This window comes from Lactuca sativa, chromosome 3 (genome assembly GCF_002870075.4).
Source record: "Lactuca sativa cultivar Salinas chromosome 3, Lsat_Salinas_v11, whole genome shotgun sequence".
In the NCBI taxonomy this organism is placed as follows: Eukaryota; Viridiplantae; Streptophyta; class Magnoliopsida; order Asterales; family Asteraceae; genus Lactuca; species Lactuca sativa.
Genome location: NC_056625.2, coordinates 110618506 through 110633367, shown reverse-complemented (window position 1 = coordinate 110633367; position 14862 = coordinate 110618506). Strand labels below are relative to the sequence as shown.

Here is a 14862-nt window from a genome sequence, read left to right as displayed (position 1 = left end):
ATGTTTGTATGGTGTGTGGTAGTTTAGGGGAGCTCACTAAGCTTCGTGCTTACGGTTTTCAGTTTTGGTTTCAAGTACTTCCGCAAATAAAGTGAATAGCTTGGGATGATGGCATCACACACACCACAACTTCAGCTTTTATTCCTGGGAGTTTATTCAATTTTTCCTTAGATGTGATTTAATACAGTTTGATATAGTTTTTATCATGATACTTATTTATGGCTTGAGATATTGACGTATGGTTTTTATGAGATAACATTCAGTATATGATTTTTTAATATTGTTAAAACGAAAAAATTTTGGGTCGTATTTTGGGGTGTTTCATTGGGGTAGGCCCATTGGCATGAAGGGTTGGGACCGTTATTATAGGTTGGGCCCGTTTATATGTATGGTATGCTGTAATTTGGGGAAGCCACTAAGCTTTATGCTTACGGTTTGTGGTTTAAACATTTTTCAGGTACTTCTGGTTCCAGAGGGAAAGGCCCAGCGTGATTGCACTTCATCCCCTAGAGTTTATTCCGCATTGGTTATTTGTGATTTTACTCTAATGTTTTGAGAATACTATTACTCTTATTATCTTTTGAAATAAATGAATGAAGTGTTTGATTAACTAAAAATGAAGTTTTTACTTGGTATTTTTGGGACATTACACCGTTTTTAATAATCAAACCACATCACCTAAGCAATATAGAAAAACTTATCAAAGATCCAATACAGAGAAGTTCTTTGTCATTTTTTATGGTATACAAAATTGGCCAATATGAGTTTTATAAATCAAGTCAAATGTTATCTAATTATCTCATATTAAAAGGTTCTCATATTCACTTTATAGATTTGCAAAGAATGGGTCTGCAACCGGTTATCAAACAACAAATGTGCATAATGATAAGAGGTGTAAATAGATTTGTAAAGAATGGGTCTGCAACCGGTTATCAAACATCTTGCCCGATTACACCAGTTCAACTATTTCAACTGGGTTTATGTAAAAACCTGTCATTTCGGTACATAATAGGAATAAAACAAGTGATAATTGAATCATCCCATTCTCTAATTCCCGGTCCAACCAGTCGGTTAAAAGTAGTATTTTTATATAGATTTGTTTTTTAAAACAACTTAGTCATCCCACAGCAGACACAAGTTATTTTGGATACGTTACTCATCACTAACTTATAAAAAACTCTCAAATATTTTTTTTAGAACTCTGTTGTCGTACAACTATTACTTAATAAGCTAATATGTTAAAAGTGTTTTTTTAATAATAAGCACTTCCACACACCTTCAAAATACAAGGTTCATAAAATATTACAAAAATGTGAGTTAGATGTTAAAATCCTCAAGAAATAGCATCGAACTTTAAGGCCACTAGCATAGAAAACCAAGTACTTGCAATTTTATCATTCCTTTAAAAATCTTGAATTTGGAGTTCCTTAAGCTCCATCAAAAGAGTAGTAGTCTCTCTTACAATCCATAATTATAAAAAAGAGGCGTACTCCAAATCCTAGTTAATCTGAAAGAGAGTCATTTAATAACAACGAACTTTGCCTTCTTCGCCCAAAATACCAATATACTTCTATATGACTTGAAATTTACGATAAGCTGTCTTGAAAAGCAACACAACGGTTCAGCCACATAAATACAATATTTTGAAATAATTAGAAAGATTAAGCACTCCACCCTGAAGTAGTAAGATGGAACAAACAAGAAAATGCGGATGATATATCCCAAAAACCAAATAAAATTACACCAAACACATCCACTACTAGAATTAACATGAAAGAACACCAACCTGATGAAAATGAAATACGAACTACAATAGAAAACCTAGAATGTGAGCTTGACCATTTATATGAAAAAAAATACAAAAAAAAACTCATGCCAAACACAATTAATACACCCATGCGATAATGATAAACCCCAAAGAAACTCCAAATGTAATTTTTTTAATAGAAAACTACCCAGAATCCCACCATTAATAAGTCAATTAAATAAAGCCATTAGCATAAGGTGATCGAGTAGCATCAAGAGTGCCAAAATGCTTGGAATATGTTTGAAATTTAACGTAATTAACAAGTTTAATTGGATTTCATCCTCTATTTTGGTTGGATTAGGACACCATTTCTTGAACATAATTACATTCCTTGCCTTCCAAATAAACCAAACAATCGAGTGAAAACTGAAAAAGATCAAAGACAACTTTTTGTTTTTTGGGTTGCTACAAAATAGATCGAGGTTAGTAATCCACTTGTAAAGGGTTTCAAATAGACCAATGTTGAACTGGCACCAACCCAAGGCCCAGTTATAAATAGATTTTGAGAATATCCATTGAAAAAAAGAGTGATTCACGCTTTCTTCTTGCTTATCACAAAAGGGGGATAGGATACATTGCATATCAAGACCATGTAAGTGCAAAGTGTGCAAAAACGAAATCTAATTTAGCTCAAGTCTCCTAAAAAAAATCACCTTGTTTGAGACCCAAACACATATATCTCATAATTCCTAGTTAATGAAACAATAATGTATCTTAGAAATTTTAATAAGAAATCGTCCTCACTTCCTCCTAGTCGAGCCATTTATCTCCTATGATAGAGAAAGTGAAGTTTTACATAAAAATAGATAAATTATAAAATTTCTTCTCTTCTTGACATGCATGTTTTCTCATTTTCCAATTCAATCAATATGATCTTCGACCATTATCGTGAGTTGGTGTAACATCCCAAATTTCAAACCAAATTTTTCATTTTTAAAAAACAGAGGAAACCATACCATCATATCATAAAAACTAACATTCATTTTATATGATAACATAAATCAAAGTAATAAATTCATTAGTGCAGAACATTTCTAAATCATAATAGTAAATATGATGCAATCACGTCGTGCTCTTCCCCGTGCTTTCAAAAGCACCTGCAATAGTTAAACATAAAATCGTTAGCATAAAGTTTAGTGAGTTCCCCAAGATACCATAAAAAACATATAATAGTTGGCCTCGAACTAGGGGTATATTTCTAATGGGTTTTCCAGGTTACATTAAACATATCATAACAACGGAATTATCATAAAATCTAATTATGGGCACATGCAACCTAAAGATCTATGTATTTTCATATTATAGAAACATACTATTGAAACAACCATAAACATTATACTAGATCGAAATCAATAGATTGAATTACATACCTTTAGTGTTATAATTGTATGTGGCACTCTTGAATCCTCATATCTGCTTTAGAAAGCTAGCACCAAAAGTATGGTTGCCTCTAATGGCTCACACCTAATACACTATAAACCTAAAATCAATAGGATAGAGGGGATATGAAAAGAAATTCTTTCTTCACCTTATGAGAAGTAAAACCCACCAAATTTAGGAGCCAAGGGCCTTATTTATAGCAATGGAAACTTCAGGATAAACCCTAATTTGACTAATCAAATAATCAGATTTTGTCTACTCAAGACAGTTATCCTTATCAATTATAAGAAGATTCCAAAAGCCCTAAAATGCTCCATAAAACCGTCCATGGGATGAAGCTTCTAGAATTGCTTATTTTTTTCAACTACTGAACAATTACAATTCAGTCATTGCACCTTTAATAATAAAATAATCAGATTTTCTAAATATTTGATGGAACCCATATAAATAGTAGACTGTGAATTGGAAAATACATCAGAAAGATATGCAAAGTAGAATGGTCAATTGAGAATAAAAAAATCTCAAATATGGGAATATGTTGTGTAAAACATGATTCATTCTAAACGAGAACGTGGTGTGTAGGGGAACGAGATGTGTTCTTTAGAAAAACACGAAACATAATTCTCGTGCACTCATTTTATACTTGGTCGCCAAAAAACTATTTTTTCATAGCTTTTGCATATGAACTCGAAATCACATATCGTTTTCGCCTATGTTCATGTTTTAGAATAATAATTTGAAACTATAAAATTTATATATTGGAGTTAAGAGCTTAATAATAAGTGGCTTAACGGGTCACTTAATGGAATATTTACTTATAAGTGATAATTATGTTCTATAACCATTCTTGAAGGGAATATTTATCTTTTGACACATATTAATGATAACCATATGTGTTATTGAGTATCATAAAGCTTGGACAATAGTAGTTCAGATAAAGATGAGTATTATATTTGTTAAGTTTGTATTAAGGTGAGTTACTTGGAACACATATCTTGTACCTTACTTTGAATTTTGTAATGTTTTCCTCAAATGATATTACTTGATATTTGTATACTATATGTATGTGTGTATTCATGAAATGTCATCTTTGAAAATTGGTTTGATTATAAAAGCAAAACATTTATGTACTTGAAAATGATTTAAGCATCCTACTTGTGCATATCATGCCAGGATGGGTTACTGTGTACCCAAATATTGATTTTTCTTCATGTTCGTCATTTGTGAGTAGATTTCGAGATAAACCTAAACTACACATTTGGGCTAGCTACCCCCTATGTAACAACATAGAATGGTGGTCCCCTTAATTGCCGAACATTTGATTTTATGGGACAACATTTGGTAGTGGTTCCTTGATGGAACTAACCATGAACCCAAGATATTAAACCACCAAATTTTTGTGAATTGGACTATTGAGATTGATAAGGGCGGGGTGTAGCTTCATACAAGACCTTTTGTTTTGATTGGGTTATTAAACCTACTATTTTGTGTTTTTAAATTGTTTTTTGAGGTTTGATTTGAGTAAGTTGTATTGTCATTCCTAACTCTAAATGAATCAATCGCGGGTAACTCGCTAGACAAATTCGTTTCCTAACGTATTTTGAAGTGTGTTCAAATTGAAAATTTTAAAGGAAACAGAGGATTGGAACTTTTAGAAGACCCCGAATTTGTTGAGCTTGATCCATGCTTCGATATCTATTATTACCTTGCATTTTTAAAACAACAAATCTTTTGATAACTTATTGTACCATTTGATATTCCGCAAACTTATTAAAAGCTTTCAAGTTTATTTTAAAACTGAAAAATAGTTTTAAATGTATGATTTTATAATACACAAGCGAGGGGTGTTACGAACGTGGCCAAGATGTGGTCATGCTAAGTGGCGTGATGTATACCCGATAGCCATACACTTAGCACAACATCCACATATTGATTTATCGTAATTTGTCGTTTTCTGTTGTTTTTTGTGCTTGCTAGCTGATAATTTAATGTTTCGAAAAATATTAGTATTAACAAAATACATTATTATAATTACAAATATGCTAAAATTTATTGATAATGGCAATATGTAAATAAAACTTTTACAAATTTCATGACGTATATTACTATTATTAGTACAAAATGTAAGTATAAGTATGTTGTTATAATTAAAAACAATTATACACATTGTTCTTATTTCTAAATAAATATATACTTTGCAATTATATGTAGAAAATAAAGTACATTTTGTGAATTTCTGATATCAGATTGTGCATGCCGCTAAAAATATAAATATATTGTTATTATACATAAATCAATATAACAATAGCTCAATTGCATGGTAAATCAAACATAATTGTTAAAATTATCCACCCTAGTTCTTCAATCATGAAATAACTTTTGCCTTTTTTGGTTCACGAACTTCACCTTCTCCATAATGCACTCCATCTTTCGTTGTTTCATCTTCTGTCTTCTTACGTTTCAAAAAATTTACAAGCCCTTCTAATACAACCTCCGAATTATCAGACTTCATGAGTTCCTCGGCTACCTCAGCTGGTGTAACTTTGGTGTCATTAATCAACTCTTTAATTTCCCTAAATCTCCAATGGTGATCATGAATGTTTAGATAGTTAGCAGCTAGTGTCTTAAACCCTTCAGTCGTTAAGTATGACATGTGAATGTGCACATCCATCCTTCCTGGTCGAAGCAATGCTGGATCGAGTCTTTCTTTGTGGTTGGTTGTAAAGATTATGATACGTTCATCCCCACAACATGACCATAACCCATCTATGAAGTTTAAAAGCCCCGATAAAGAGAACTACAAAAATAATGAGATGTAACACAAAATTACTCGTATGTGCTATAAAAAAAATCCATGATTTTGAAAATTCAAATACATGAGATCAGTTTAATTAGCTAAAGTTAAATCTTGGTGGTGTGGGGGAAGGGGTGTAATTAACAAATCGTTTTTATTTTTTGAATCAATTATATAAAAAGTAATAAAAAATCACATACTTGGGGACGTGGGAACGTGTTATAAAGTAATTTATAAAAATTCATGAAACTGATAATTATTTTGAAAGTTCCAATATTTCCGGATAATTTAAGGTTTAATTCCATCATTATTTTTTTAACATAAAAGTTCGGATTACCTAATTTTATACAATAATTGTCATTTCCTGTTAAAAAAACAGCGACTGTTTCATTAATTTGTGTAAAATATAAAATAATCAAGATTTTTCTGTCTAAAAAATAAAAATTGAAATTAAACCGTAAACTGCCTCAAATATTAGAATTTTATCGAAGATTTCTCTCTTCTGCTAAAAATAACATATAGATAAGAATGCAAGGGTAGAAATTTTACGAAAAAATTGTATATGTTGTTTATTTCATTTGGCATTGTTCAATAAAAAATAAAAGTTGATTATATATTTTTATAATTTTATAATCATATAATTTTAATATATAGTAATTATTTGAAGTGTGAATCCAAGACAAAAAGGGCCAAAAGACAAAAAAAACAAATAAATAAAAAATAAAAAAAATAAAATGATACACACCTTTTAATACACAAAAAGAAAGTTATACCAATCAAATGCATGAATCACTTGGCAATCAAACTCAGAGTAGCAAAATAAACAAATAAAAATGAATATGAAATTAATTAAAGAAAAACAAACCTGGGAATCACGAACAGGTTTAACATCGGGAAGTTTAGAGAACATGGGCATGGCTCCCTTCCGATCAGGCAACTGTATGCTACAATCAATATCTTCAATCACAAGTATCGATCGATTCGAAGTTCTCAACATCAATTTCTTCAAACTCGAATCACTCCCAACATTCATCAACTGTAAATCATAAATATCAAACTTCAGATAATTCGCCATGGCAGCAATCAAGCTCGATTTCCCCGTCCCCGGCGGACCATACAGTAAATACCCTCTCTTCCACGCCTTCCCAACTCTCCTGTAAAAATCCCTCCTTTTCAAAAACAAATCCAAATCATCAATGATCGCCTTTTTCATCTTCGGATCCATCGCCAATGTGTCAAACGTTGATGGGTGGTCAAGATTCACCGATTCCTTGAATCCGCCGGGTCCGCCGCCGTATGATTGGAGGTTATGGAGCTTCACGACTTTCTTCTCGTTCTCAAGTTCTTGAGATTTTTTAATTATCAATGGCAAGTAAGAAGTTATTATAGTCTCTTTGTATTTTTTGTCAAATTTCAACTCGATGTATTTCCTCTCGAGTGAAAAGCTACCACCGGAGCTATTCTTTCCGCCACCGTAACCAGAGTCATCCCCGCCGCCGCCGCTTGGCTGTGGCTGGTGACGAACGTATTTCCATGTAAGCATGATCCCTTCAAACGAATCCACTACTTCCTCAGAATCTGCAAACTTGATATTGATGTGGTTTTCTTTCACAGATTTCGTGATCCTATGATCATTGAAAACATAAGATTCCGGGTAGGTTTCAGATCAAAATCCAGAAACAAGAAATTAGTAGTACTCGGGATTCGGGAATCACCTGAGTCGTTCAGAATCGGGGTTGATTCTGGAACAGAGAAAGGCTTCGGCAGCTTCAAACATGTGGTTCATGGACATGCCGTCTTTCTCCTCGAAGACGAGAGTGAGTTTGGAGGATTTGGGTTTCCAGTAGAATCGGACGGCGTCGACGACGTATCGCCGGAGTTGTCTAGGGAAGAGCTGGTCAAACATTGTACGGAAGAGCATGATTGATGTTGACATTGAGGCGTACGCCGACAGAAGCGACGACGGAGTGGGCATCTCCGGAAAACTTCGAGACGCCATTTTTGTCTGGTTTCGTAAAACAGAGGAATGTGTGTGTTTTCTTTTTGAAAAGGGTAAAGATCTTGTTATATCTACGATGTTTTTTGTTTTACATCCGATATTTAATAGTATTGCTTAACTGCTTTAACTTTGTGAGTGAACTAAAAAGTATGGTCGTTGCAATAAGTCAATAAGGCAAATACTTAAATGAGTTAATGCCTTAACAAGGTAAACAACTATTATGTACCAATTATTTTTACATATTTTTGTTCACAATAATTATTAGAGTAATCTATAACATTTCCTAAAAAGAACCTCAACAAAGTTTCAATATATTAAGTCTATTTACGGTTTAATATCAAATTAATTTTTGTTTATAAAAAAAAACAAATTACCGGCTAAAACTTTAGAATAACCTGTTTGGTTGGTTTCGTAAATTTATCTAGTATCCTGCTATTTTTTCGTGTATTTGTCAAAATATTGGAACTTTTCTGAAAATTACGTTATTTTTTACCAATAACAAAAATATTGAAACTTTTGTAAATATCAGCCTTAAACTAATCTATGATATTACGTTTTTTTTGTACCAACAAGTAAATATTGAGACTTTTATGAAGATTACCATTGAACTAAGATTAACGGGTTTGGGTTCTATTTTTCTGACACGCTAACCTGCAACTCGTTTGTTATACGGACAGTGTTTGGGTTTACACATAACTTTACGGGTTGACCCATGAACTCATTTATTTTATTATATTAAAAAATTAAAACATATTTATTAAATAAATGAGAGTATAAGAACCAATAAATATATATGTGATATTTATATTTTTTTCATGTGACCCATGAACCCATATCTGACCCACGAACATGTATAATCAAATGAGTTGACCTGTTTATGGCTAATTCGGGTTAGGGTTGAATAAGACGACACAGATATTTATATGGGTCGTGTACGGGTTAAGTTTTAATGACCCACCAACCTAACCACGACATGATTGTCACCGCTACGTAAAAATCATTTCCAACAACTAATATGGTAGGTTCAAGAGTTTATTTGATAAAAAAAACTTAGAGAATATTATAAAATTGATCAATATTCCTAATTTCTTTTCAAAAAATAGCAAACAACTAGTATTTTTCTAAAAATCACCACAAGAAAGTGACTAGGCTCACCTGCAATTTCATTCGGTCTACCTACGATGTTGTGCACATGGATTGTAATTTGGACCCATTTTCAACTTTCAGCTCAATAATATGTAGGTATAAAATGGAAGATTTTTTTTAAATTTCAAATGACTAAGGACATGTCTGACAAAATAGCTGGTAGCGGGTAGCTTATTGACGTGTTTGGCATGAAGCTTTTGAAAGCGTTTGGAAGCTTCTAACTTTAACTTTTAACAAAACGCTCTAGTTCAAATAAAGAGTACCGTTTGGTAGTACGAGCGTTTATCTTTTAGTTTAAACAAAGCGCTACAAATCTAAAAGTTACTTTATGTAGCGTTTAGCAAAACGTTATTGAGCTTTTGAAATCAATTTCCGTAATTACTCTTAAAATATATTTATATATTTATTTATTTTTAATCGGTTGTGATTTTATGTAATTTTATATATTTCAAAAGCTTTCAGTTACTTCTGTCAAATACTCATATAACAAATAAAAGTTACAGCTTCCTGCTACCAGCTACCTGTTATCCGCTACCCGCTTCCAGCTAACATCTACTTTTGCCAAACACGCCCTATAGCAGGTAGCGGGTAGCTTGTAGCCTGTAGTGTTTTGTTAAACGCTGCATGAAGTGACATTTGGATTTGGAGCGTTTTGATTAAACTAAACGCTAGAAGCTTGTAGTGTCAAACGAGATTTTTTGTTTTAAATTGAGCGTTTTGTCAAACGCTAGAAGGTCTCAAACGCTCCGTGCCAAACACGCCCTAATAGCCAACTATGATTTCCGATAAATATAATATTAGTCTTCCTTTCCAACATCCTAAAATATATTATTATATAGTCATAGTTGATGATGGTGGTGTTAGACACTTGATCAAGGTGATTAATGTGGTTAGAGGAAATTTTGTGAATGGATATGTGGTGGTTGATAAAGGTGGTGGTGCTAACTTTGACATCCCCAGTTTTTCAAAACGGAAAAAAAGATTTTTTTACGCTCATAATATATTGGTTTGTGAAAATCCCATTTTATTAAACATTTTGAGTACAAATGATTGTCTCAAATTAAGGATGTTATAATCAATATATTACATAAGTTACAACGTAGAAACATAACGGTCCTGAATAATATTGCAAGTCTTCTCTTCAATCACTCAGCATCTTATTCAAGTCTTCAGTAGTCTTAATATCAGTACCTATGATGCATATAAATAGAGTGAGTCAGGTTGGAAAACCTGATGAAATACATAGGGTTTTCAATCCTACAATGTTATTATGATAATAAATCATAATTAATAAACCTACAAAACCAACTATCATCCAATCAACACATCATAAACATCTATAAGACATTTTAATCTTAGTTACACATCCCGTCGATCCTTACATGTTGATCCTATAACAGTGATCTTATGAGATCTATCCTGATGGATTTACTATAAGCTACGATTTGACTATACTGCTTTGGTGAGCCTTGGCAACAGGCGTTAGTCGCTAAAGGCAGCCATGAGGGGGATGGGGCGCATCAAATGAACACACAATCATTTTTGGATTAATATGATTCATCAATACCATAAGACAGTTAAGTCATGGCTGACCATCTATACTCCGCTAGATAACTTAGACATACACGTTGATGGTCTAATACAGATTCTCACATATCCTTAATCTAATGCTAAATAATTTCCAAAACTTAATTGAACTAAGCATCTTTTTTGGGTCTTAGTCTATTACTATATAAGTTTACAATACCCGTAACCAACCTCCAATACAAAATTTCCAATCTATGTAATATTTTTACAACACAGGATATAACTAACGCTCTTTCTTGAACATAAAGTCATTCACTCTAACGCCCGCGTTTTTGATCTAAGCATTAAAGATGATTTAATAGTTTAGGTCAACCAATGTAACTTGTTTTGAAGTAATAAAAATGAATTATTTGAGTATTATGTGCTTTAAACTTAATTATTATGATATAATAAATTAAGAATAAAAATAAGCATCAAAAATAAATTTTTAAACAAACCCGATATCTATCAAGAAAATTGTAGTGATCGTAACAAGGATTGCAGAGATATAAAGAATACCGAAATTTGAGTTATAATGAAGAAGTTATGATCTGTCGAAGTTTCGCGACAGAATCGGCACGACGCTGTGTGACGTAAAAAGTGAGTTTACAATAAAATGCTTTTTATCATTAGCGATCTAAATGAAATTCGTAGTATATGTTAAACCGAGAGCGTGCATAAAACGAATGTCCAAATCTGACTTCGTATAAGGAAGTTATGATTTTTTTAAGATTTTGCATAACAGTAAGCATCTTAGAATTTGAATTATAGATCAAGCTTTTTTTAGCCGACACAACCTAAACAAGAATCGAAAATCTTGTCGGTAGTAGTTCAACGGTAAAAGGACAGACGAAAACGGATGTCGGATGAAGAAATTATGAAATTTTAACGGACTTTTCCTGTCCTGCCTGTTAAACATTTAACTCTAAAAAGAAACTCAGAATTAGCCGACAGAGTCTAAACGGAACACGGTCTTACCTACGTGTGGATATAAAGAACGTCAAAAACGGAGCTCGTATGCAAAAGTTATAAATTTTTGAAGTTTGAAAAACAAAATTTGAGGGAGTACGCTTAGCGTACAGGAGTACGCCTAGTGTACTTGTGTATATGGTCCGAAGTCGGGCACGTCACCCTATAACTTTGCATGATAGTCGTGTGTCTATAGTTGTGACGTGTCCGAAGCTCGGAATCCGATCAGGTGCCAAGTTCCCCCTACGCCCAGTGTACGAGAATATGCCCAGCACAGGGCTAAATAAAGTAGTCCGCTCCGCATACCAAAAACTTATGCTCAACTTAATGAGAGGCTTCGGCCACCTATAAAAGGGGCGCGGGGCCGCCCGATTTCTTTTACAATTTTCAACACTTTTTCACCCTATACTCTCTCTTAAACTAAACTAAACCCCCGGAGCCTAGGGTACCATCCTAGCACCAGAAGAAAGCCCCGGAGAGCCCGAAGTCTCCGAGAAAAAAGAGTTTTTCGAGTCGAAACTCTGCCGGCGTAAAGCCCTATTTTTGAGCAAACCTCCAGGTTTCATCGAAAAAGATTGTTTTAAGGAACAAAGTGTTATCCAATCACCATCTTATCATGTGAATTTATTGTCACTTTCATCTTACACATAGATATGAAATATTTTATATAAAATACGTGTATGTGTATATATATTGTTTGTTTATTTGAGATGGATGTTGAATGAATGTTTTATACATGTTTAGAATGATTTAAACTGTATATGTACTTTTATCTACAAATATGTTGGGTATAACATAGGTAGATGAAATAGTTGATGTGTGATGAAATAAAATGATGAGAGACCTCGAAGTTTTCGATGTTTCAGTCATCTAGCGGAGTATAGGTGACGACCATGGACCTTTCTAGACACTCTAGTGGTATGCTAGCAGGCTCGCAACCTGTAGTTTTTTGTGAACGATGTGTTCATCGGTGTACTTCATCCCCTCATGGTTGCCTTATGAACATATATGGTTGAGGAATCCCTTTAGCAGTATTGTCCATCCTGATGATGATCCTTAGGCTAAGTCCCTTATGATAGGTATTTAGGGACGTAAAGTGAGGATAACGAGAACGGGTGATCAGGGTTATTGTTGGTTGAAGAAATTAATAAATTTATTGTTGGTTGATGAAATTAATAAATTTATTTATTGTGGGTTGAAAACTCTATGTGCTCACCAAACTCCCAAGCTTGACCCACTTAGCTTTCTGTATTAGAGGTAGTGGAACAAGAGTATAGTTGGATGATGATGAGGGATTTTGGATTATAGGCTAGTAGATGTAAATATATGTTGTAAGGGCTATATCATACTGTTTATGCTTTTGATCTATATCGATGTTGACATCCCGAGTTTTCTAATGAAATGAAAAATACATTTCTTTAATAAATGTTTTGATAAATCTTTATCGTATTTTGTTTTGGGGACAAATACTGCATTACTTTTAATTGAAAGATTACTCTGATTTTTTTTATAAAAGCATAAACAAAATCAGTCTTTTCTGGCCGTGAAAATGGGGATGTAATAGTTGGTATCAGAGCATTAGTTTAATCGAACTAGGAATTTGTAGGATTTATAGACTTAAACTTAGCATGCTAAGTGATGATCGTGAGATGAGTGTCTACCATATTTTAGACACGGACACTAGTATATTTTAGGAAAGATGCCTAAAATGCTTGTATGTGCTAAATGTTATATGTTTGACATATATGCCATTACTTGTGCAAATCTATGGTCTGTTGCCGACCGGATCTGGAAACCTTATGTGTTCAGGATTCTAAGCGTATGACTACAATATTTGAACTAACATGTAATGTTTCAGAGTGATAAGGTGAATTACGATAGTTGACATCAATAACTTCATAAATAACGATCAATGTATATCGTAAAATAATACCTACCAAATGATATCGTAAATAGTGTATTAATACCTATAAAGTGGTGTTGTACATTCAAAGTATGTTTTACGAAATAATAACACCTTTGGAGGAATATTGTGTGTTTGAAGTACATCTAGACGAGATGAATGAATTGGAATAATCCATGAATTTGTTCCACCGCTGACCAGAATGAAGCAGTGATTGCTTATGGAGTTAGAAGAGCTAAAGATGGTGATAAATAATTCGATGATACTGAAATGGATGTTGTGTAAGATTAAGAAGAATTGAATGGAGATTAAAGGAAAGGCTAACAGAGTTTTTAGACTCAGTAAGCCAATACCTTGTTTAACATTGTGATATAGTATGCACTTCGAGTGGTATAATAAGAGCTGATTTGTACCCTATACAGGATGCTCAGACTTAGTATTTAAAAATACAGAGTGACAATTGACATCTATCCCATCCTTACGAAAGTTGGATAATGTGTTAAGCTGACTTTAACATACATGATTAGGGTGGTGAAATGAATCATTTGGTTGTGAAAGTCTGAGTGACTTAGTTGTCTAGGTAATGTAGAATACTTAGTTGAAGAAGAAATACGCCCATAGTATTGTATGAGAAGAGATATTGTTGTTAGGAATGACAGAGAACCAAGTTGAAGCTAGTAGAACATGCTGAGATGCAGCTAAAATGAAGACTTCCTAGGATTGACTCTTATGAAGTAGACATGAAAAATATACAAATGAGAAGCAGACCTTCTAAGATTAATGACGATGTCATGGAAGGATGATATGCATGGAAACTTGCATGAGTTAGAAAATGATACAAGTAGTTGGAGATCATTTGTCTCCATACCGCCAGAGTATATTCTGGTTTAGTGTGCCTTGTAGACTAGCACTACCCAAGAAAGAATTTTTGTGAAAATTTTGGAAGTGAAATTCCTAGAGAACTATAAAAAGTATGAGAATATGCTAAATTAAGTATATACGTGAGAAGGGTCCTAGAAGGTGAGTCTAGGAAAGCCAAGATGTGCTTGATAGAGACGTGAAATCCATAGTTGAGTCTAGGAGGAATTTTTGTATGTGCTTGTCTGAACACACTCATGTGTGATAAGTTGCTTTGTGATTTTTGGTATGGTGACTTAGGGACTGCGTGGCAATTCTTAGGACGAGTATGAGTAGGTGTGAAAGGTAGTAGAGGCTTATACTACTCGAAGCACAAGACTCTCACTTGGATCAGAAAAAGTCATAAGGTAACTAAGGCATTGGTAGCTAAATTTATTTCG

General features: G+C 33.3%; 1 protein-coding gene and 1 long non-coding RNA gene across 2 annotated transcripts; one reads left to right on the top strand and one right to left on the bottom strand.

Moving 5' to 3' along the window:
- Window positions 1–5311: 5311 nt before the first annotated feature.
- On the bottom strand, window positions 5312–7980 carry LOC111889183 (AAA-ATPase At5g17760). Its single transcript, XM_023885326.3, has 3 exons — window positions 7697–7980; window positions 6847–7606; window positions 5312–5984 (listed from the first exon to the last, which is right to left on the bottom strand). Exons 1-3 carry the CDS (start codon window positions 7978–7980, stop codon window positions 5553–5555), a joined length of 1476 nt encoding a protein of 491 aa, XP_023741094.1. The 3' UTR covers window positions 5312–5552.
- Window positions 7378–8071, top strand: LOC122196890 (uncharacterized). The gene is made up of 2 exons (XR_006189333.2): window positions 7378–7516; window positions 7596–8071. It is a non-coding gene; the product is annotated as an uncharacterized LOC122196890 (long non-coding RNA).
- Window positions 8072–14862: the final 6791 nt, after the last annotated feature.